Here is a 25340-nt window from a genome sequence, read left to right on the forward strand (position 1 = left end):
TCCAGTAAAAATCTGGTGGAGAAATAAGTATCTTTGTCCTTCTGTCTCACCATAGTAGCATTAAAAGAAGCTACAACGTGTACATCCATTTAGCTGGTCACCCAGACGTCAGCGAGGGCCTTTGTGCTGCAAAAAAAAAGCCTTTCTCAGAGAACTAAACACATCAGATGTTACCTGTGAGCCAGCAGTATTTAATCTTAAGACACTGACCACAAAAACAGCTTAGGCATTTGTTCTGACTCAATTATGTATTTATTCGTTCAAATTTAGTTCGGGCTTTTGCAGAAAGCCTACTGGTAGCTCACCAGCCAGTTGGCTTCTGCTGTCCCCAGAGATAACCGTGAGCCAGTCTTTCTAAACGTTTATTGGCAATATTACACTTGTTAGTTTAGCAAAGACTGGTAACGTGTTCACTGCTGTGCTGCAGACTCCCTCACAGCTAGTGAAGGAGAAGAGAGCAGGTGCTGTAAGGAACTGATGCTGCTTAGAGATCAGTGCCTGACACTATTAACCAAAGGCCTGATAAACGTGAAACCTTTCAGAAACCAGGTTTGTTTCCAGACACTCAGATGTTTCACTATTGACATCACAAACTGGATTTTTTTACCCAAGTAAAATATCTTAAATCCAGAGCAATCTCAAAATTGCCTTTTCTGGAGCACCTCTAGATGTACAGAGCTCAAGAGCAGATTTTTGCTCCATATTTGTTCTCTTAAAATTGGTGTTAGAAGGCTTGCAAAGCTTCTGTCTTGGTACGTACTTGGCACATACTTCATCTCAAATCAAAAGATAAGCACTGGGGAGGGGGAAGCCTGGTTTGCTAAGAACCATGTCTGCCAGATTATAACCAATATGTATTTTGGGGGGGGAAAAGCAATGTGCAAAAGTAGGTTTAAACCTCATTTGCCCCCTCACAGAGCTGGACCATTTGTCACCAGGGTAGGTGACCTAAGGGATACTCTCAGTCACGCTGGTTACCAAGAGCTGCTAGGGCAGGAGATGACCTGACCACAAGGGACTGCAAGAGGTAGAGCCTAACTCGGGGTGACTACAAAAGCGGCTCCACCGGTGGTCCTCAGGACCTCCCGTGCTGCATCTGATCCCTCACCGCCAACCACAACAACTTTTGAGTTGCCAGGCAAGACGGGTCATAGCAGCCCAGCACAAAGGTTAATCCACTTTCCGCATCATCTCCAGGAGTGAAGAGGCATTGCTAAATTACAGAGCCCCAAAATCACACTGCTGAAGTTTAAGCAAGCTGCTGAAGCAGCCAGGCACTAGGTACCGACAGTAATTCAGCCCCGCCGCGTGTGCTCAGCCTTCTGTGCACGACTGCAGCATCCATAGCAGGCAGCAAGGCAATAACCAAGAGCTGAAAGGAAGAGATGTCTGAGCCACTGCCAAAATGCAAACAAGCTGTCATCCAGCTGCATAACAGCTGTGATTTGAAGCCATCACAGGATTGTTTTCATTGGACAAACCTTATTACCGTTCTGAAAAGCCCCACGAACCTGCCTGCATAGAACTGCCTGCAAAGAGGCTGGCCCAGGTATCACTTGCAAATGAAGTCTGGACTATCAGATCTCCAAGAATATGAGCCACATGCTCAGGAAAAGTTTTGTGGTGTTACTCTAGCTACAGAAGGACGAGTTCTCTATCATCTGCTGATGGGTACATGCTAAATACAGTTTGGGTTAACTAGTTGCAGAGATAAATCTAAGGGAAGCGAACCAAAAGATGGGGGCATCTAACACCTGTCTTGTGAAGTTTATGGGAAGCAGCGATACAAAAAAAGTCATGGGCAGATCTTTGCGCATGAGGGCCAGAATTCAGCGACATGCACAGGCATCTTTGGGGACTGGCAGGAGTGGCCAGGAGATGGAACAGGGCACAATTTCCTGTTCTATGTTTTATCTAGAACACATACAGGGACAGTGGGGGAGATCTGCTGCTGTGTCTGACACATTTTTCCTTGTAAAAGTCCCATTTAGGAATGAAGCAATTCAGAATGCTGGCATTTCTGTGTAAGAGAAGTTCATGCTCCCCCCAGCCCTGTATAGATGGGGAGCGTTTCTCAGATCGCAAAGTCGTGATTATGTCATGATCATGTCTGGCAAGCGAAACACACAACATCAGAAAAACACAGCACTGCTCAGCAGCAACACCCTTTCTCCTGGCCAGGCCAGCGAGAAGAAACTGCAATTGCAGAGTCAATGTCTTGACACTATAAGACACCTTTAATTAGTGAGATGTAGTAATTAGAGGAAGGTTCCCTTCCTCAGGCGGCAGGTTTGCACGGCAGCCAGCAGCTGTGGTTTGTTCTCACTCGCATCAGGGCGACTGAGTTCCTGTCAACACAGAGGGAAAGCAAAAAGTTTGATAAACACTACCAGAAGACCCTGTCCGATCTGAAAGCACGCAGCCCATCATGTGACGAGAAGAAATAAATTCCTTTTACCTCAAGCTGTCACACTGCCACGCCTGTGTAGGCTCTCGGTGCGTTTAGCGCTGTTACGTCTTGCTTTTGGTTTTAACCTCTTCTGCCTGGGATATTCCGTTGCCCTCCTTCACAGGAACTGTAAATGGCTGTTGTTCCTTACGCAGAAGGACTTATTTCTGTGTTTTCTGCCACAGCAGCTTCCAAGGAAGTCTACAAACAACTAGACGGAGGCAGCCACCGCTAACCCAAGAACAGCTATCAGGAAAACCGTCCTAAGTAAAATAAAAAAGGCGGAACGGTATTTTTGTTTCTACCTGACAAAGTGGACCCATACCATAAATACACGAACATGGGAAGTGGTACGTGCAAACATTTACATTTTCAGCTCAAATACCAACATTTTTGGGCATGCTGTCCTGAGCAGCCTGGTGTTTGAGTAGATACCAGCTCTTGGATAGATTTCTGTACTTTCAGAAATAAAAATGCCTCTCAGAAATGACAATCATCTTGACCTTCTGGAGCGGAGCGCCCCAGAACGGTACCATCGGGCCCCTGCTTTTCTGCTTTTGGCTTCCTAAGAGGGCCAAGGTGAGGGGGAGTAACCCAAGGCCAACAGCAGCCAAATCAGAGGGCTTTTATGCTAGAGGGTGTACATGACCAATACACCTTTTGTGCAGCCACCATATAACCAAAGAGAAGCTCCAGAGGTGCTCCAAAACCAGAGCCACAGCACCAAAAACGTAAGACCAAGCAGAGCAAGCCGCTGCAGAAAGCTCAGAGCTTGGCTGCTGAAAGCTCTGGTTCCATAAGGTATTTAATGCTGGCCTGAAAAAAACAGATTTGAAAGCCACTAACTTCCAATTAATAATCTGCATGCAAGGGATGCTTATTTATGAAACTGTGTACCCAAAGAAGGAAAGGTAAGGTAGGTGCAATAAAAACACATAGTCTGAGACAAAGGATGACGTTCTGCTCTCACCATCATAGCATCAACACCATCACTCTTGGTGAATTCAGAAGTCAAGATGGTTTGCTAATAGAAAACAGAACATGCACCTTCATTTCGGGTAAGTGGAAATACTGTGAAAGGATGCCAGAGCCTCCCATTAAGTGATGTAAACAGCGACAGAAGAAAGCAGCGCAGTATCCGAGCTATGCTGTGCTGATGTGGCCGAGTTAATGAAATGTGGTTTTCCTGCCTCACAGCGCACATGCTGCAACGTTTACAGTTAGATTCTGATCTGTTGAAATCAGGTCAATGCTGTGCTGTCCTTTCAGAGCAAACCCTTCCGCCTGCAGCTGTCATGAGTAGAATACAGCATCAAAGGCTCTGGTCTAAATGGGCAAAGCATTTATTATCCTTTAATTTTCCATCCATGCTTTTGAGTCCTCGGAGTAGGCTGGTACAAGCATTTAGACAGGTTAAGTGGTGTACTTTCTCCACTAGTTGAAGGTAGCTGGATGCTTTCTCACCTTCAAGCAATCACATGTTGTAAAGATTTTGACTCCCCTTTTCAGCAAAATACTTCTGGTAACCTACCAGGTGTTATTTTGTTAATAGGGAATAAAAATAATTAAACACAGAGGCTACAGTATGCGCAGTCTTATAAACTGGACTAATAACGGTTTTCCTGCCACCACAAAATGTCACATTTTTGCGTGATGTCTGACATCGAGCTATCTGAAGTGGAACAGAAGACACAATCGATCTGTGTTGGAAAGCGCCTCCCTCCCGCAATTAGCCTAGCTAGCTTCATTAAGCCTACATCTCTACCACACCATATTGCTCTTCATGGCAAATACATACTGTTACAGCCTGGTTTATCCTCGCAGATGAAAATGTGCAGACACGGGGGAAAGCTAGAGGAATGTCTAGCAATACATCCTAGCGTATAGTCCTTATTGTCCTTTTTAAATACCCCGATAACTGCCACCATCGGCAGATCCCGGCGGCTGCAGGTTGTGGCCCCGGACCCTGTTGCAGCGACCGGCCTCTCGGGCTGCGTGGGCACTGGTGTCTGTAAACCACCCTCCTCAAGTACTGCTGGGCTCACGACCGGGGGGCCCTGCACAGGAGAGGACGGCCCACCCCCCCCCCATACCCTCGAGGCAGTCCTACTGGAGTCAGGGTTTCAGAGAGATCCTTCCAAGTGATCATCTGCTGGGGACAAGTGCCGGGTTAACAGGACTCGATGACAGTAAAGGTCTTTTCCAACTTAAACGATTCCATGATTCATTCCCACACTCATTTGTGGTGTCTGTGCCTTCAGAGACCCGTCCTCTGGCCCGAAAAGCCATCAGGAGAGATGAGGTGGAAGAACATTTTCTATGGGACACTAATTTGAAAACCACACTTGGTTTCTAAGCGGTACTTTAAATCAGGCACAAGTATATTACCAAATAGAAAACAAATATTTGAGAAAAGCAGTCCTTTAAACAACTTTGCATTTCTTAGTGAGCAACCAAAGCTGCTATAGATTAAAAGTAGCTGATTTCCAGATACCTGGAGACATTAAGTCTGTTTGGGACAGCTCTGCTTCACTTCAGGAAGGGTATAGAAAAATTGTACTTGGCAGTAGCACTTTTCTCAGTAATTCGGTGCCTGCTCCTACGGGATATTTCTGTCACTTCATCTATTTCCTTTTGTATTTAAGTCTGTTTACAATAAATAGTAATAATAATAATAATAAGAAGAAATAATCATATGCTAATACAACACGCTAAATGTATGTTACATTCTGGTAGGCTATTTAGCATAATTTAAAATCCTACACTTTGAATGAAGATTAGTTTTACGCAACACTGAAACCAATCAGCCTTTTGTAAGGGGTGTAGCGAGGGGTACAGCAGCTCTCGGCTCCACCAGAGCAGCCGTCAGTAACGTGACACGGTACTGCGATGCCAGAGCAAGTGACACACGGCCATGTAGCTGCACATTATAATTAACCACTGATTTACAATATAAAGAGGATAGATTGTTACATTCAATTAACTTGCCTTCCTCTCAGCTGACAGGCAGCTGAGTGCTGAACACTTAATATACTTTTTGCAAATTTCCTTCTCCACAAGCATTATAATTGCTGTAATTAGCACAGATCAACTATGACAGCAAAACCCTCATTTCATCTATGCATGCAATAGCTTATAAAAAGTTTCGATTTCTCAGTTTTATGAAGTATCTAACCAGCATTTCTCTTTTATCATCCCTTCTCACATAGTTCGTGTAGTTTTTTCAGACGATTCAGTCACCTTCTACATAACTCTACAGAAAAAGAAAATTTTCCCAAGAAATATGAATTGGGATGAGTTCAGCTGATGACAGTCACGTGTAGAGTGACACAGGTGTCCCACGTTTTCTGTTGAATGAGTTGGTATTTTCTGTCATGCTGGTTCTTTTTCTACGGGCTGTGTATTAGCCCATCGGAAAAAGGCTGCCCAAGCGCTCTAAACCTCCTTTTTGCTTTCTTCTGTTTTCTGTGACAGCCTGCTACCATAGGTGCTCAGTGGTTTATTTGACTTGACATGTTGATTTACCTGTCAGAACAGCGCAGAGGGTGGAAGAGGTGTCGGGCGAGCCTAGGGGAGCTCAGGCGAGCTCCTAACCTGCCCACTGAGCAGATATTGAGAGATTCGAGCATCGCTGTGGGACCTCTTCCTTCTGAAAGAGGGACCCACAGGGTGACTTGGGGCTGTAACCCTGCCATGCTTCACAGCATCTGTCCAGCTAATGAAAGCTCCAAACACAAAGTTCAATGCAAGGACTTCGTATAGCACAGCACAGCCACCCACACCGAGATTTCAAGCCCACGTAACAGAAGCCTCCAGGAGACGCAATCTGCTGCGACTAAAGGCGACCAGCCACTGACCTTGGGAGTCACTGCATTGTTCTTCTTGGCGTAAGGAGTCCACCTCCAATTCAGACCACTCACCGTAGCATGTAAGCGAGCCTGTGGGGGGGTTACCCCAGCCTCTGAGGTGGGAATGACCAGCAGCTCCGGCTGTGCGCTACCCGGGACACCTGACCCTTCACTGTCAGTTCAGGGAAGCAGTTGTGACACTGACTGTAGGCGCATAACGCTGCCGTACGTTTAGCTTTAGCCTTCGGATGTGCGTTGCTACATCCTTGTACTGACTGGCCATGGGGCGGCAACGTCAATCTTGTTGAAAACGTTTTCTTACACTTGCTGGTCTCAGCCCCTGTTCCTGCTCCTCCCCCTTTGCGCTTTGTCCTTGTTCTGTTTTTACAGTTGAGGAATCCATACATGTCTTTTAATTTCTTCTGCAAAAGTTGAATTCAGTCTTTTTCTTCCAGCAGTTCAGCCCACCACAAAGACTTTCTGATCCCACCAGACTGTACACTTTCTTCTGCTCCACCTTCATACAGTTCCTTACAGGCGCTCAAGTCCACTCTTTAAGGGAATCACATGTGCAATGCCAGCTTTCCATGCAAGATTCCTCCCCTTCTCAAGATGGCAAATGCTAGACACTCTGTCCTTTGACTGAAGTTTCTTTGAGTGTTTTGGGGTTTTTTTTGCTTTCCTTCAGGCCAATAAGCTTCACTGTCCAGACATCTCCATTTTGCAACGCTTGCCCTTTTGAAATGAAAAGTCCTTTCATTCAAGATCTGGTTTTTGTTCTTTGGCTAAAACCAGAAAAAATTATTTTCTATAATTATCTCTTACTTCACTGTAAGTCTTGCACAGCGGCATGATGAAGTCTTGTGCAGAAGCACCAGAGCCCCAGCTGAACAAGGTCATTTATGCACCAGGGCACCCTCACCAGCAGAGTCCCATCTAGGGCCAATTTACTTTTTTTTTCCCCGTTTCAGGAACCCACCGTTCAGCAGTATGCAATGTAATGATGCTCAGAGCCTGAAGCAGCACACCCTGTTCTTGGTTCAGGAACATTTTGTTGAACAAGGGTGTCAGTTAAAACTTCCAGAAGCAATAAAAGACCTGCAATTATTGATGGAATTTATCCTCCAATCTATAGCAAGAAAATTTAAGTCCTTCTTAATGACAGTTGCTGTTAGCATCCCTCTGTGAAGAATACAAAAGTCTCACCAAAGGATGATAGCAGACCTGTAACACTATCCCACTGGAAATGTTTTTACTACTCTTTTCCCAAGGGATTTTAGCTCAAAGGCAATAATTTCTCATTTTTTGAAATCTGACAACAGTGTTCATGTGGTGCACTAGTCCACCAACCCTTTTACCTGTGCCTTTTCTCAGTCCCATGGATCCCTCCATGCTCATATTCTACTTGGAGAAGTTATTCCAGTGTATTATTTCTACAGCAAACATTTTCACACTGCTGCACGAGTGGTATCAGTCCTGTTATGCAAACTCTTTGCATTATTAAAAAAAAAAACAAAACACCATTCTAAGTTGTATCACACTGGCCATATCAGTGAGGCAATTGACAGTTTTCTGGTTGGGATCTCTTGCAGAGTTAGATCTGCACCTCATTCTTGCTCTGGGTGGACCGATCAGCTATGCCACGCCACTTGGCGGCTTGGTTCCTCCATCACACCAGACCATGTGCCTGGTGAACTGCAGGCTCCTCGTTCTCCTCTGTGGTTGGTACCTGCAGACCTTAAGATGCAAACCGACTTCCAACCCTCCATCCTTACGGATACCTCCTTCACACCTTGTAAGGTCAGGTCTGACCAAAGGCTGCAGCCTTTGCACCATCTCTTCCAGAAACTCCCTCAGATATCCAGTTGATGACTAGTACATTCACCAAGTCCTCTTAATTCCATTGTCTCCTCCAGTTTAAGGGGCACCTCGATAGCCAGCCTAGTGGCCACCTCCTTTAAGAAAGAAAACAAACAAAAAACCACAAACACCAGCCAAAACCCCAAAAATATTATTCACGCCTATTCGTTGTCTCTTCTTTTCTTTAACCCTCTGCCAGCATCAGTCCAGAAGTTCCTGACATTTTGGCTTCAGGTACCAGTCATGCATTTCTTGACAGCAAAGCACGACAAGAAAATCATCAGCACTTAAACCAAAGGAGCAGAACGCAGCCGCCAGCGCTGCCCGCAGATGCTCTCCTAGTCCCATGCTGGGTTATTCCAGCGTTATCTCCTGTACCGCCCCTGTGGCAGTGCCAGCACTCAGGTGCCTCTCCAAGCAGGCAGAGGCACGAGTTTTCGGCAGCAGGAGGGAAGGGGCAGAACACTGTGGCACAAGCCCTGCCTGACAGACCCTGCCCTCGCAGTGGGGTGGGAGCCCCAGGAGCAGCGGTCACCTCCAAAAGCTCCCCCCTCCCCTCCCCCCCAGTAAGCTCTGGGCTGTGTGCCCCTCTCATTTTGTGCAGCTTCTTCATTCATTCAAAACTGCCTATGGAGACGGGCAGAGGGGAAGCCCACCAGACACCTCAAACTGCTTTTAAGCTGCTGGTTTAGCCTCCCCTTCACCTCCTTTCCCACAGCTCGGCACAAAGTGTGCTTTCTGTGACGTGTTCCTCCTTTCAAGCAAGAAACAAAACTACCCCTCAGCACTTGTGCTGCGCGGTGCCTGCTCTTATTGGAGTAGGAATAATTACAGGGATTATGAATGTGGTACTGAATGTCAAAGAGTACTAGAGCTGTCCAATATGTCAAGACTGAATAAAGATTCTTCCAAGGCATTGCTTTTCTGCCTGAAATTCAGTTATGGCATCAAATACCTTATAAGTGGATCTATCTAGTAACTAATTTTATCAGCATATTTAAGACGTTACTCATCTCACCATTACCAGAATGAATCAAAACCCTTTGTGCTCGCAAGCATCACCGAGTTTTTTATCCAATACTGCTCCCAAGGTACAAAAACACCCTGTCATTCATCGAGAACGGAGCACACGTATCATGTGCAGCATGTATCACGCACGCCATGCTTTATGAGAAAGATGGATTATGCAGTGTGGGATCTCAGAGAAATGTATCGCTCAGTATTTTCTTCTTCAAGTTATTTCTCCACAAACACATTTTATTTTAGGTAACAATGTCAAAGCAGTAAACTAATCCATTTAGAAGCTGGACGAGAGGGTTTCAGGGGACGGGCAGCTGAAGCACTGCTTGGGCTCAACAAGGCCCAGTGTGAGCCTTCTGAAATTGCCTCTCCGGCCGGCCCTCTGGCCATGGACAGCCTCCTGCTATTCCACGCCACGGGAGGCTGCCCACGCAGGGGCAGAGACCCCAACAGCCCTCCGGCCGGTGGTCGCGCTTGCCCCTGCCCTCACCCCTACAGCTGCACCAGGAGCCAGCTGGCACAAGGCTGGTAGCGCTGCAGCAGATCTGGTGCCCGTCAGCAAACCTGGGCGACACCCGGGCAGGTGGTGGAAACATCTCCTCAGCCCTTCACCGAGCTGGGGTGGTGAAGGTGCAGCTGCTGAAACACATGCAGGTTCATGCTAGGTTCAAGGGCAATGCTTTCGTAGCACAGCTCCCTCCACTGACAGTGGGAAAAAGCAAGTTCTCCTGGATAACCATAGCAGATTCAAGTTCTGATTTTCACGCAGTGTGCGAGGCAGCTGGGAAGCTCCTTCCCAGGCTGAACAGTTTTGCCTCAGATTTGTCAAGAGTATTCAGCTAGAGCCGAACAGATACTATCCAGTTGTAAAGAAGCTTTAAACAGCCTTGCCACTATTCTACCCTTAAATTCCAAAGCTGATAAAGCTATTACATACTTCTAAGTGCGACCCTGAAGCAAGGATGTCAGAAGCAGGAATGGTATCGGTATTTGTGCTCCAGTTCTTTCCTCCTTCCCCGCTTTAGACATTTAGAAATGCAACTACTTCATGATTACTCAAATAATCCAAACAGATGCAGTTTGAATCTTAAGTCCCAGCATCTGTCCACAGTATTTCAAGCTGATCTTCACATCCTGGCCAGCAGAACTACTAAACCAGATCTATTCTTCCCAGACATCTGCCTGCTTGTAAGGCCTTTAGTAAAAACAGGACAGCTGCTGACATTTAGAGCTATGCTGAAGCGACTGCTGCTATAGCTAAAGCTTATTTTGGCTTTACGCAGCAAGAAGGGGGATGTTCAGCAGGAAGCAGTAACGAAGCAGCAACGCTAATGCAGCTCAGGATGAGAAGGAAGCAAGAGATGGGATGAACACTTTTCAGGTATCAAAGAGGATATGCTGAACTGACAGAGCGCGTATCTGTCTCCAGTCAATACTGTGAGAGCCAAAATTAGCTGAATAGAAGTTGGATTCGTTTTCTTTAATGGCTGAAATGAGGAATATAAATCCCCATGATTTAACAAGTGAACACTCTTCTGGGGAATATTAATGATGTTACCTTGCAAAAGTCTTTCCACTTCGTGATTTATTATAGCAGATTTCTCAAACACCAACATTTTAGGGCAGGACAGTTGGCTGAAAGCTGACATTTGGTATGACAGTTGGCTTGCACTTGATTCCAAAACGTTATCATATATAATGTTATCTCAATTCAATTATTCAATCCAAATTACTAGCAAAGTCTGTAGGTTCTTAACAACAATGAAACCACAATGCATTTAAAAAAAATAAAATATGAGCACTGATTTTTTTAAACATATTTAAGGAATAAGTGCAAGATCTTTTACCATTTATATTCAAATCCATTTACTCTTAGCAGATAACATCCCTAGGAAAACACAACAGTGACAGTACAACTTTTTAGGGCCTAGCTATGATTATTTTAGATGCTATCATAGGTTACTGACATCAGTGCTACTCGAGGTCTTTGCCAGCTCGAAGTCTCCCCAAGAGTTCTACAACCTCCATACCTTGACTAGCTGAAGAGGACACCATATATACGTGTGTATATATGTATAACATATATACATGCACACATATAACAGATACGGTTTTATATGTATGTTTTAAATGTGCCATTGTACTGTTCCTACTTTGATAAGAACCAAAGATGATATTCGGGTTTCACGCAAGACCCAAGTATCTTTTCAGAGAAAGCACCGAGCGTTTGTTCATTATTTTGTTTTGGCAATACAAATAGTGAACTATCAGAAAAATCACACCCACACCGAGGACTCCTGGCAGTACTGGACACTCCATTTACTTTGTTGTGTGTTGTGAGGGCCAAACCTCCTCTGAAATCTATCCTCTCACACTGGAAGTCCAAACCAAGAAACTCTGTACTGAGGACTGCCAATATTAGCATCAATGATGAGAACAACTAGGTAGCTTGTCAGAAGTACGGTGCGACTCACACCAACTTCCTCAAGTCTTTCCGCACCATTACATTTCAGTATTGTCCCAACACATTTAGAGTAACGGATGATCAACCACCACCTCATTTTAGGAATCAAGTTAATGAAGCGAGCACCATGCAATGTAAAGGCTTGTTTCACAAAGGTTTCTTGAGTTACAGTGACGTTTTTCCCACTATCCTTAATTAGCAGATGTATTTATTACCTGGCAGCTGTGGGCTGGGAGAAAACCCCCATACTGAAGTCATCTTTAATACCGAGCTAGATTAACATAGAACACGAAAAATAATTATCACAAGCTCAATGCAGGCAACCAGCTATAAGGTCCATAGAAACAAATGTAATTTCTGTAACTCATTACTAATTGCTTGTAGTACCTTCAGACGTTCCTCCTGCGGTGAATAGTCCAGCAGGTTCCCAGACACTCCCGTGCTTCTGTAAGGGCTGTATTTTGGAGTACCATGCCTTTCTTTTGTACCCTTCCCTACCACACTTTGGGAAGAGAGGAGGTATTCAAATTCATGTTTTCTTTCACAAATCCAACAATTCCAACCTGAAAGGACGTAAGATCCCGTTCGAAGCACTGCTTTTCACCCGCAAATCTTAACACACTCACAGGACATCAAGTCTAATTTGTACCTTTTGGAAAAGGAAGATTTTAGCCTGTTCAAGTGAAATGTTAGGAATCTACAATCTCCTTTCTCACCCATTTGTATGAAGGGAAATTGAGTTTTGCACATCCAAAAGAACAGGTTAAAGACTGACATTTGAAAAAAATTTACAAATGCACAGTGAGATCTCCCACTGCTGCCATCTCCTACAGCTCTTCCATTCACTCAGGTTTCTGTACAGCATTGCGTCGGAAACTACATTTCAAGGGAAAAGGAAAGAAATGTTGAACAAAATGCAGGATCACAACCTGGCCGTACACAACAGAACTTGCTTTGTGCAGGGAATCTGCTCAGTAGAGCCCATGGCAGACCATCCTAGAGAGAAGGGCCCAGGAGATCTGGTTGACGTTCAAGAACCATCTCCTCCAGGCTCACGAATGGTCCATCCCAACACAGACACACAAACAAAACAAAACACAGAGGCAGAAGAACTGGACCCATGAATAAGGAGCTCTTTTGAACCTTGATATGAAAAAGCAGCATACAAGAGGTGGAAGCAAGAGCAGGGGACCTAGGGGGTTACAGATGCACTGTCCAAGCACACACAGATGGCGTTAGGAAAGCCAAAGCCCAAATGAAATGGAATTTGGCAAGGGCGGTGAAGGGTAACAAGAAAAACTTTGGCAGAGTTATCAGCATCAGGAAGACAAGGGAAAAACAGGGCTCCCCAGCTGAGTGGGGAAGAGGACCTGCTGGCAGGAGATACGGAAAAGGCCACGGTACTCGCTACCGCCGTTGCTTCTCCCGTCTCCAGCAAGAGCAGCCCCCAGGAACCCCCCCTCAGGAACCCCAGGCCTCCAGGCACAGAAAACTGCCACAGCTGCCAGGCCCAAAGGGCTGGGACCAGCGGCACGCGGCCCAGCTGGAGACCGGGCCTTACCGGTGCGCACCGGGAGGACGTACCCGCGCCGGGACGGTTTAAAATCTTCATGAATGGAGGCGGGTGACGGGACAGAGCTCACCCTCAGCACGTTCGCAGGTAACGCAAGGCCGGGAGAGGTGGGTACCCCAGCGGGTGCGCTGCCACTCACAGGCCACCAGCAGGCAGGGGACAGGAGCCCACACGCGACCCTCGGAAGTTCAAAGGGCAACGCCAGGTCCGGCTTCTGGGGACAACCCACCCCAGGCACCAGCACACACAGGGGCCAGACAGCTGCCAGGCAGCTTTGCCAAAAAAGCCCGGGGGGTCTCCATGAGCAAGGGGAGCACGAGCCCGCCACGCCAGCCCTGCAGCAGACGCCAACAGCCCCAGATCACAGGAACACCGTGAAGCTTGCTGGACAGATGATCTAGCAATAAAGACACGTAGAAAATAACGACTGTTACAAAGCACCGTTACATTAAGACCACCAAAACGACCAAGTTGCCCAAGCAATGCTACATTACTAACAGGACAGTCACCTGCTGCCATCAACCAGTCTACAACTCATCTGCTTGAACTCACCTGTCAGTGTTTCCCAGCAGAGCTGCACTTGAGAGCCTGCACTATTTAAAATGGGTATTCGGCACATTTTAAGTAATGTGCTTAACCTTACTGCAGCTTCTAGATGCATGTAATGACAACTGAACAGATGTACTGCTACCCAATGTGTATTTCAACAAAGAGGTGGCAAAATCTTCTGCCGTACAAAGTATTTACAAAAGCACACAGCTTCAAAAAAACCACAGTTTATTTCACTACTTAAATTATTAAACGCTAAACAAGACAACCTTGTAGTTTATACATTAGGAATGTAAGTTTTCACATATAATTAAGAGAACACTTTACTGTAAAAAAGGTGAAACACTGCATTACTAAAACACGGTGTCACACAAACTGAAGAGTATGAGAAGGTGTGGCACATTCATTTAAACTCAGGCTTTTAGGTGAAGACAGACATCTATAGACCGAGGCAGCTATTCCACAGACTTTGGTGAATATTAAAAAGTGTACACATTTAGTACTAGAAGTAGAATTATACAAATATAAAAGGCAATATATTACATACCTATATACAGCACTGTAAGCCTCAAACACTGACAAAAGAGATCCGACATCGTAATTGTTAGAAATTTCTATAATCCTTATAGAAATCAGGAGACCTCCTTAGAGAAGCGTGGCTAAAATAGCTACATATTTCTGTACCTGTCAAATCTGCCAGGTATTCAAGGCAATTCAAGCACATTTCACTCCCTTCAGAAAAGTCACTGCAGCTCTACAGAAAGTGGTTAGAGGCCATACACTTTTTGCACAAATGTTACAGTTTCTCACAACAGAAAGAATTCTCAGCTTCAACAGTTTTGAAAGTGTTGCTGTTCAAAGCTATCGTTGGGAACAGTATGCTTTGATTTAAAACAGTAAGGTCAGTTATAAATGTCAGCATTAAAACAACTTCTCTTATTATAATTTGAGATGATTCACTCCTACATAACGTTTTTCCTGCAGAACATTGCAGCCGTGTATGATGTATTCATCAGAACTACCCACTCCTGGGCAGACTACAATATGGGATGTCTTAATAGGCTTTCCTTACACTGTTAGAAGTCCTATACTTCTTTAATATACATTTTTCATTCATCAATCTAAACTGACCAGATAATGCTCAAAATCCGAGCCCTTGACAGTTTTAGAAATATTCCGAAAGAATTAATTTATCTGCTTCCTGCCCTACTTCCCCCTTTCCTCTCCTTCCGCCAAGTCCCACATCATGGATATTTGGACAACAAATAATTCTGTCCCATCTCTCCCCTATCTTGCCTTTTTTTTTTTTTTTTTTCCCCATTTTCAAGAAAAGGAAGAAGCACAACTGACAGTTTTATTACTCACATCAGGAAAGAAATTCTTTAGTCTCGATCAGTATCAAGATGTGATGTCAGTTCACAAAAACATGCTCATTGGGTAAGTTGCTCCAGAGACCCATACATACATACTCACCAGCAGATGTATAGAAACATATGTATGAACCCGCATATGTATAGAAACAGCAGCCTTTAGTATCAAGAACCTTTCCTTTTATCATTTTCTAAAAAAAGTACAAAGCTTTATATAATTTCAGTTGTACCAATACGAGCCTGTCTTGGGTTTAAACCGGAGCACAGTTAGAATAATCAGCTAAATAAAAGGATAAGCTAACTTTACTCAGTGTTAAAACTTGTAGCCAACAGTATTGTAAACATTATGTGACATATCCACATTTTATGGCATTTTCGATCCTTCTAATTTTAAATATTTATAGCTCACGTGACTAAATCTTCCCAGTATAACAAACAACTCTTACACCAAGACCAAGCTTGCAAGAGTGTCTACTGTGGAGATAATTACGAACTAAATGAAACAGAAAAAACCCAGCTGAATTACTTGAAAATTCTAGTCCCTTAACACAAACTCACAACTAAATACTGTCACAACAAACATTTGTCAATTGCAATTTTATTTATCTATTCTAGTTTATGTTTCAATTAAATTACTGTAAAGTGTTTCCAAAGCATATGTAAATGCTACACTGCAAGAGCAGAGCAGGAGGCAGCTCTACGTTCTCCAGGTTATTTCTTTGTAACATCTAGAACACATTTCAAGGAAAGGAAGAGCTCTACCTTTCGTGTGTGTAGTGCCAGCCCATGTCTGCTACCAGCTGCCTAAACCCCTTCTAGCGCTTGCGGTTGTGCATGCTCCAGCCGCCACATGTATTAGTCAATCTGAAACAAATGTGCTGTCTAATGTGTATTGCGGAAAAACCTATAAAAAAGACAAAATTTTCTGCTGTACAAAGTATTCACAAAAACATACAACTTCAAAGAACCAGTTTATTTCACTGGCTAAAGTATTAAACACTGCACAGGACAAACTTGCAGTTCATACTTTAGGAATGTAAGTTTTCATGTACAATTAAGAAAACACTTCACGGTAAAAAGGTGAAATACTGCATTACTGGAACAGAACAGTGTCACACAACAAACAAGAATATGAGAAAGCGCAGCACGTTCATTTAAACTCAGGCTTTTAGGTGAAGACAAATATTTACAGACTGATGCAGCTACTCCACAGAACTTGGTGAACATTAAGAAATTACACATGTAGCCTACAGTCTTAGAAGTAGAATTACACAACTTACTTGTCCCTATCAGCTATGTCTCCTCATCTCTTTTCATTAAATACCCAGCTTATTAATTGCTATAAACCTGAATAACATTAGCTGCTTACAAGTTATTTCTGCTTCAGTTTAAGTCAAAAATAGGCATGTAAACTCATCTCGGGGCAAACAGGGAAGTTACCAAAATTTTAGTGTTTGTTTCATTACAAGGTTCTTGGCAGTAAGGGATCACTAGCTGCAGAAATCTGGACAGGTGGGAATCACTACACCTTAGATCTTCATCCTATTTCTCCACTCATAATATTATATCATCTGTTTATCAGCTAATCACTACTACTGGAGCGGTTTTGTCAGCTATTGCTTCTCCAAATTTCTGCACAAGAAGTTTGAACATCCCTTTTTAATTAAAAACTTAGCATTATAAAAGTTAGTATCAAACAAGGTCACGAAACTAACTGAAGGTTAAACGTTAGGTAACCTTGACCAGGCTGCTGTTTTAGAATTTCAAACTAGAAAAATAATAGATATCAAAGACTAGAAATTACAGTTCTAGTTATATTTACATTATAATTTCCCTTTGTGCTTGCAAGTTACTGGAAGTACGCATCTTTTGGTAGTATTCTTTTAGTCTCAAGTAAGAAGTTCATGTTAAATACATTTACACTCCTGATTTGCTTAAGTCAGTGCAAAGGGCTCATACCTTATTTCCTACATGACATTGTTACATAAGCGTATCTCTTCCCCATAAATAATAATACAGATGACAGCGACTTTTCAATGAGTAGCTTTGCGCCCTATATTTAAGGATCTGAAAGAAAGTCTATCACACAATTTCTAAGTCTAAAAAGTGACTACTATAGGAACTGGTAAGAACTCCCATCTACAAGGACTGCCGCTGTATGACTTCTGACCCAGTTTCAAAGACTTAAAGAAAAACCAAAACACAGCTGTAATTCAGACTCATATAGGCATGAGGAAGTACGAACACTGCAACGGGTACTACCGTTACAAAAACCACCGTAACATCGAACACTGAACAGATGCTTCTAGTCTGAGTCTTACATGTAAGCACAGCTGTCTCATGGCAAACGTAAGAGGATGCTTGTTGTTACAGTGCAGTTCCAAAATTTCATGCCGATACTGTGGGACTCCTCCTAAACAAAATAGGTACTTCCAGTTTCACCTATGCCAACCAGCAGTGAACAAGACTATGGGAAAGAGGCTCTATTTACTCCCATACTTTGCATTTGTAAAAAGCCACACATCTTGGTCAGTGGCTAACCAACCAATCCATGCTTATTAAATTGGTGAAGATGTAAGTCAGTAATCAGGTGTATAAACACAGTAAGTCAAAGAGGAACTTTTCAAGCTGCTAGAAGTTGACACAACATAATTAGAACTGTTGTCTACTCACTATTACTGTCAAATGAGAGTCAAACAAGAATTTATGGGGTTGAGGTTTAAGAAAGTAAAGTACAGCATACTGAAGACCTTAATGCACCAACATCAGCATAAACCCTCAATATTTTGTTTTTCATACTTGCCAATTTAATATCAATCTGTTGACAAAGTTATGCTAATACTAGGGGGTCGCTGCTGATTAGGTTGTTTGCTTAAAACGGGAAGATCTGTTCTTTCTGTTCCATATATCAGTTTTTCCTCCTGAAGACTGCAAGCTGAAAACCTGTTTGCCTCTGTACCAGATACGCCACCACGATTATTTGTAACTGTGACACCACTGACCTGTTCAAAGGATTTACTAAACACAGTAGTGGTTGTTCTGGCTAGACTATGGCTGCCAGGCTTAGGCAGGGACTGGCTAGTTGTCAATGTCAGTCTCTTCAGAGAGACAAGCTCTAGATTCTCACTCATGGCTCTCTGAGTTTGTTTTCGTGACAAGTGTTCTCTGCAGCTTTCTCCTTCTTTTTCTTTTCCTCCAGCTTTGCTTCCTCCAGACCTTCGTTGGCTCTTCCCTAAAAGGTTCTTACTGCTCATGTTGTTGCTGTTAGATAGGGCAGACTGACTTGTACTAGAAGTAGCCCTAGAGTGAAACCCTTCATCAGTTTCAGATACTTCTATCAGTTCTTCTTGAATTGCTAAGTCAGTATTACCTGCATGGTAGAAAAAGAAATAAGGAATTAGCAATTTACTTTCTCACATTTCCTGATCTTTATGTATTGCTAGATTTTGATATTTAAAAGCATGAAGCCATTCAGCAACAGAACAGAGAACAGAAGACAACACACTTACCTATTCCATTACATTTTTGGAATTAAGGTTCATTAGGATATAAAGTTACAGCAAATAATGCTGCATTAACCAGATCAAAAAGCATGCCCACAATCTCATTTTGTAGTGATTTTGGAAAAATAAATAAAATGCAGTCTTGTTAATTCATGCAGGAGATTAGAAATTTATAGATTAGAAGATATCACACAGAACAAAAGCGTAAATCTTACTTTGAACAAGTGCTCCAATACATGATTTTGCAAAGTTTATTAATTATAAAGGTACGTGATCAATGCCCCAGGACACTCAACACGGCACCTGCACATTTAGCAACCCAAGAATGCTTTAGGACTGAAAGGTCACCTTCTGCATCACAGGTCTGGTGGTATGAGTTGGAAACTCAAGCACAACATGAGATCTCCAGTATACCGTGAAAAGTGGAATTTGGGAAATCTGAGGTACATAATGAGATACTTTTCACATCCATTTTGATGGATTCTTCATACCATTGATCACCAGATTTTGTAAACCCAATAAGTATGCTTAATAACTCAAAGGTAGGTTGAGCCTCACAGTGTATTTTCTCCAGATTAAATAAATCTACTAGTAAAGTATGTCAACGTTGTCTGTGGCACAGACAAAGCTGTGTGAAATACATGCATTTGTGTTATTACACATGCAAATATATTAACTGCATACTTTAATTCTCCAAACATGCAGCAGTGACCCTTTCAATCAACAGTGGTACCTTAGAGTGCAGCTACAAGTGCTCTGCTAAAACTGCACTCTGCCAGATGAGTTTATTCCATCCTCCATCATTTTTCTTACAGATTTTTGTCTCCTGATTTCTGGCATGCCTTTGCTGTCAGTTCTAGGATCTGTAGCTGTTTCCTGTACTCCCTGTAAATGCTGAACATCATTCTCTGCTAGTGCTCTGCTCTTTTCCCCATTCCCGGTCCTCTCTCCAGCCACACTTGTGACACTAATCTCAGGTATGATAAAGTTGCCCAATTCAGTAGCATCATTACCATTCTCTGGTTGTTCTAGAATTAAAGATGGATAAGAAAAAAACAAAAAAAAAGTCTGAAACAAAACATGAAACAGAAGCCATAGATACAGATGACTAAAGCATTGTAAATTAAAGCAAGATGTTCACATATTAACCTCTTGTTAATTAGCAACATTAGCAAGTATGGAATTTTGCTTTATTTCTAAATTGCAGGTTTCAATCTTCCATTACTGGCCTGTACCCACATACTGGAAAGCCCCATGCTTGATTTTTCAAAATTGAAATTTCTGCAAATCATGAAACAAATATTGAGAGATAATCAGAAGACAAAGAACTCTCCATATTTCACTTTTATGACTATACCTGTGTCACCATGCTGAAGAGAAACATTTTTACAATGAAATGGCACATCAACTTCATGTGTTATCATGTAAGACTAGAAATCCTACACGTACATATCATGATGCTGCACAGTGGTCAGCCTGAAAACTAACAGTGAAACAACTAAACCAACTCAAACACACTTTGACTTCCATTTCTTTCTTCATTTCAAAAAACTATTTTCAACTACAAAGATATTTACAAGTAGAAAAATTCTCCAGTTTCTAAAATCAAATTAATTCAGATAAAATCCATGGAGTTTTACTGCAATTTTTGCCATCTACTAATAATATAACATAAATGTTGATCTCCTCAGCCTTTTTAAGCTTCTTATATGAGCTTAAAACTGAATTAGTTTGCAATAAACTTATTTGTGTCACAAGTCAGTTACTAAGTACAATTGAGAAAACAGGGATTAAACTGAGGGGAGGGAAAACACACCTTTCTGCAGGTGGGGGAGCAGAAATTAAGGTAAAAACCAATGCAGCCTGGTTCTAAGATTACTACTTTTCATCTGGATGTCGCATCAACAGCAGGTACATGCACAAGTGTTCAGCCTGGCCAAAAAACTATTTCAAGATAGTCAAAGATTCCTGCAGATACAGCCAAATATCTCCAAGCAAACAGAAAATGCCACTGCTACTCGGAAGCGTGAGAATGATGGTTGTGTGTAAGCACTGGAGATTTATTAACGTTTTACTATTAATAATGATATTTAGTGATAAGAATGGAATAGCTCACACAAGGTCTTGGGAAAACAAATCCTAACTCAGAAGATGTCTGTCTACATTAAATGAAGACAGGTTTGAGAAGGATGAACTCTTGAAAGGAAAAAAAAAAGTGAACAAACAAGTGGGAGTTGAAACTTTATGGATATTCCAAGTATATGCAACTAACAAGTTACAATCCTACAATCCTAGCAACCTGCCAGCTCCACAGTGTTTGAAGTATTCTCACTATCTGAAGGTCTTTTAAAGTATTCAGAATTGCTTATCAGCACTAGCTATACAACCAAACCCCTGCATTTAGATGACCTGGAGAAGGAAGAAAAATAAATAAATAAATAAAAAAAGAGAGAAGCCATCTACTACAGATAGTCACGTCACACCTTCCATGAAGATGTGCACACGGAAACACAAGTGAAGAAGAGCAAGAGCTACACTAAATGCTATGTAGTTATATATTCTACATGTGTTATATATGTATATTATATGCAAACACTATGTCCACAAACTTGACAAGACTAAATTGCACTACAAGCACAGCTCAGAATAAAGCTCAAGTGAATCCATATGTTTTATTCATAATGCAGATTTTCCAGAGCTAAGGATTAAGGAACACCCAGACTATACTGCCAGTTTGCTGCTGCACGTGACAGAAGCTGGCAGTACAGACATTGATGAAGCCCCAAACCTGAGGAATTTACAATGAGATGATTTCTCACAGCAGCAGCTCTAATGCTTTTTGGCTGGAGGGGATCCCCTCTTCCCCCCTGTCCCCACACTGGGGGCTCTTGTGCAGGCACAGTGTACGTCTAGGTGAAGCAGGCTATAGCACTGGGCTTTTTGCCAGCATTTGTGCTGCCTGCACTTCTAACAATGAAATAAAACCTCCAGAGCGAGAAGGTTATTCTGGCAGGAATGGACATCACTGACCCCAGGTATAAGAGCTATCCCTGATTTTACCTGCAAATGCTAAGTATCATGAGTCTTTCTAACTAGTCAACTACTAGTGAAAGTATATGCTTAACAAGTTGCACTATTAATAGGAAATGTCATTAATAATTGCTGCGATTAGCCACTACCTTCCTGATATTTGGCAGAAGTTAGAACTGTTTTCAAGTGTTACTCCCCCTAACAGCACTTTCTGCAAGTCTTGTATTGTCAGTAACAAAGATAACTGAGCACAGTGAACTGCAACAATAATAATAAATCACAATAATGATGATAATCAAGATGATGATAATAATACCACCATCATCAAATACAGCCTTTTTAATAAAAAGATAGGAGCAGAAAGGTTAGTGAGGGGCGAAGATCACCACTCTGAGTGGCCTCGTTGCTCTGATTTTACTAGGGTGAGGTATCCGTGCCTCTCCTACGGCAATCTCCAAACTCCTTCCTGCTACTCCATCAGTGCAGCTCCAGGCACATTATTTCAGCAGAACTTTTTCTCAGGAGCCACTGATCTCCATGTGAAGAAACTGATTCTGCTATAAACTTCGGTTAGAGCCAGGACACGAAAGAGGAGAGGGCAGAACAGAGCTTACTGTCCATCCCTTCCCCACCAGCGGCAGAGAAGCACTGGTCAGCAGCATCCAGCTCCAAAGAAAGGAGACTCAGAGTAGACAGCAGAAATCAGAGGAGAGAGGAAGAATTTTTTTTGTTACAGGTTTTGTATAACAGCGCTACATGGTTATTGTTGTTTGGTAGTGTGCATTTCTAAATGTATTATCAGCACTTTACCCATCATTGCTGCATTCCCACAGCTGTGTACCCATTACCACAATGAACTGGGAAAAAAACGAAACCCATATTTTACTCAACATAATTATGACTGATCTTTTAGTTAAATGCTACTAACTGCTTTCAATGAAAGGGAATATACCTTTCTCAAAGTTTAACATTGAACTACAGGAGAAAATTAACAAAAAAATGGGATACTGGTATCTCAACTCCTGTTAACACTGCCTACTGTAGCACCTACAGTCTTGTGGCAGGGGTAAGACTACACAACCCATATCCTTCACAGTAGCATCCCCTCCTTACTTTAAAAATTTTAAAACCACATAAAACAAACCTTTAGCTTTATAGTGCTTGGTTTTAAAGAAAATACTGCTTCAATCTGGACAGCTCGGGGGGGGTTCTACCCTTTGAGAAAGAGATATTAATACTCAGCGCACAAGGCAATGCAGGAAAAGAGAAAAAGCACACTGCTAAGCAGTGTAGAGAGAAAACTGAGTAAGTATGCCCATTTGAAAGGTATCACAATGCATACGCATAGCGTATGAAGGAAAATGCATTTGGAGACATGTTTCTGACTGCTTTGAGTAGTACAGCCAATAAATTGATAAAATACATTTCATGGTTACTTGCTGCTAAGAATTAGTTTTTAAAATATTTCAATCACTGTCTACCTTACTATTACAGTTGCCCACATCATTTACCTCAGATTGCACAGGGAAACTGTCCATTTGGATTGTAATTCAATTTTAACCACCACAAGCTCAAGCTGCACTTCCTGCACAACAATGTTAGCATTTTGAATTATTCACAAAAGCATCAAGCTTATACCCCAAAATTAACATTCACTCTAGATTCCTAAAAGTTCTAACTCTTTCAGGAATTAATATTGTTTCAAAAAAAGTAAGAAAATTCTCTCCACAGAGGTTCAAAGACTTCTAAGGATTTCTAAACCTTTTGTACCACATGAAAATCAATTTCTGCCATGGTAAAAAACCCCAACATCTTGCCTTTCACCTCTAGCTGATGCCTTTAGTTTTGTGTTATGTTGTATCTTACCAACATCTACTTATCTCTTCTTCCTCTGTCTGTTACATTAGATTATCTCTCTCACATGCATTCCCTTTACATACAGGAGTTTTTTCCTGAGCAACCCTTTTTTTTATAGGACAGCTTAGCAGATTTTACATTAGCAAGGAAAGTGTTGCTAGGGCTTGCTTTATTTTTTTTCCTAGCTTCCATAAACGCTTAAATGAACAGTTGTTTATTTCCCTTACACACTGTATGATTTTTCTGGTTTTCCTCTATTTACGAATGGAAACAAAGATGCCACTCACTGTTTGTTTTTAAAACATGAATACTACAAAAACTATTGCTAGACAGAGGAGCTAATGCTCCTTTTCTTTAGGCTTTATGATTATATACAATCCAATTAAACAGAGCTAAATAATTTTTGACAAGTGATGGCTAGTTCAATTGACTCTGTAAATACTATCCATTTATGATTAGATGGATCCATTCTGCAAATGACCTTCACCTTTGGTACCTCTAAAGTATTTACTTTAGAAGTTCAAATTCACAATAGAAATTTGATTTTTTAAAAGTCCTTTTAAGTAACAGGTTTAATGGGTAAGTTGCAGGGTTGAGTATCACAGTAAGATGAAATGCTAAGTCTACTTTTTTTCAAATCTGTCTCCAATCTAGAGTTCTAGCAAAGGCTAGCAAGATACAATGTCTGAAAACTTTTAGAGTAAACTGAATTTTTTAAGAGATAAAAAAATAAAGCCCATGCTTCTCAGCTGGAAGTGTGATTGGCTGTAACTCTTTTACTCAAATAGCTAGTGACTGAAAATTGCTGCCCTTGCTTCCTCCAAGGGATGCTTTGCTTCATCAGGTCTTCTGGTCTACGTAATGTATAAGGCCAAAGTATCTCTCAACTGTCTCCTCTAGCTTCCTAATCCATTTGTACAGCTCATTTTTATTATACTGAAACACAAAAATAAAACCGCTGAATATATTTTTTCCCCTTTTACACTGTGGGAGAAAGAATAATGGTCAGGAGGTATCAGGTTTGTCATCTGATTTCTGCCAATTCAGTCTTTAGTTTAATTCAAACAAGCATCTGTAAGCACAAGCCTTGTTATTCTTTCTGCATGCTGACCCTGAGGATCTATTCTGTATCTTTCTTTCATCAGGAATTGTGGGAAACCAAATTACACTCTTAGGAATTTTGAAATCAGGCAACTACCCACTCTGACTTAAAAAAAAAAACACCTTTAAGTCACAAACAACAGTTTTCTTAGTGTTTTATAATGAAAATTTGAGATCAGCTGAAGTCATATATGCATGGATCATATACCATTTAAAACAATCAGACAGTCAAAGATACCATAGACTCAGTTTTGGCCTTTAAACTAACTTCATGTTTACACTGTCTTCAAATTTACAACTACTCCCACAACCTGCTAGACAAGTTCCCCTCCACACCCGCCCTACCCTAAGTGATTTTCTTCCTCTTCATTAAATCCTGTACCATCAAGGCAAATTTGAAGTTTTCCCAATAATCCACATAAAATGTTGACAAGAGCTTTTTTGTAAAAAGTTCTTAGTCTTTATCCCTAAATGCTGACTGCTCCTCACTTGGGTCATACTAACTAGATTACCACTGTTTCTCTCAACTTTTCCTGCTTTATGAGACTCCCACAAAACACAGCATTCCTTCCCATTTCTGTGAGTCCTATTCTCATTTCCCTTTCACCTTACTGTTATCAGCTGCAGGGCACACTTGTCCCACCCATTTTTCCTTGAACTTCACTAAGCATCACCCCTGCAAGAAGGCAACTGTAAAAACTTCTGGATCTCTGTAT

The 25340-nt window shown here is 42.0% G+C and overlaps 1 protein-coding gene across 7 annotated transcripts in view; it reads right to left on the minus strand.

Moving 5' to 3' along the window:
- Nucleotides 1–13974: 13974 nt before the first annotated feature.
- The window catches only part of HYCC1 (hyccin PI4KA lipid kinase complex subunit 1), a 49936-nt gene continuing 38570 nt past the window's right edge, over nt 13975–25340 (minus strand). For 4 of the 7 annotated variants that reach the window (XM_055804301.1, XM_055804303.1, XM_055804302.1 and 1 more), the window contains 2 exons: nt 19650–19664; nt 13975–18503 (listed from right to left, as the gene is read on the minus strand). In XM_055804301.1, coding sequence (XP_055660276.1) covers nt 17947–18503; nt 19650–19664 — 572 coding nt within the window. In that variant the 3' untranslated portion in view covers nt 13975–17946. Of the gene's footprint in view, nt 18504–19369; nt 19665–25340 lie in introns of those variants that run through there. The other 3 variants (XM_055804307.1, XM_055804305.1, XM_055804306.1) reach the window with 3 other exon arrangements.

Source organism: Falco peregrinus, chromosome 5 (genome assembly GCF_023634155.1).
Source record: "Falco peregrinus isolate bFalPer1 chromosome 5, bFalPer1.pri, whole genome shotgun sequence".
NCBI classification, from domain to species: Eukaryota; Metazoa; Chordata; class Aves; order Falconiformes; family Falconidae; genus Falco; species Falco peregrinus.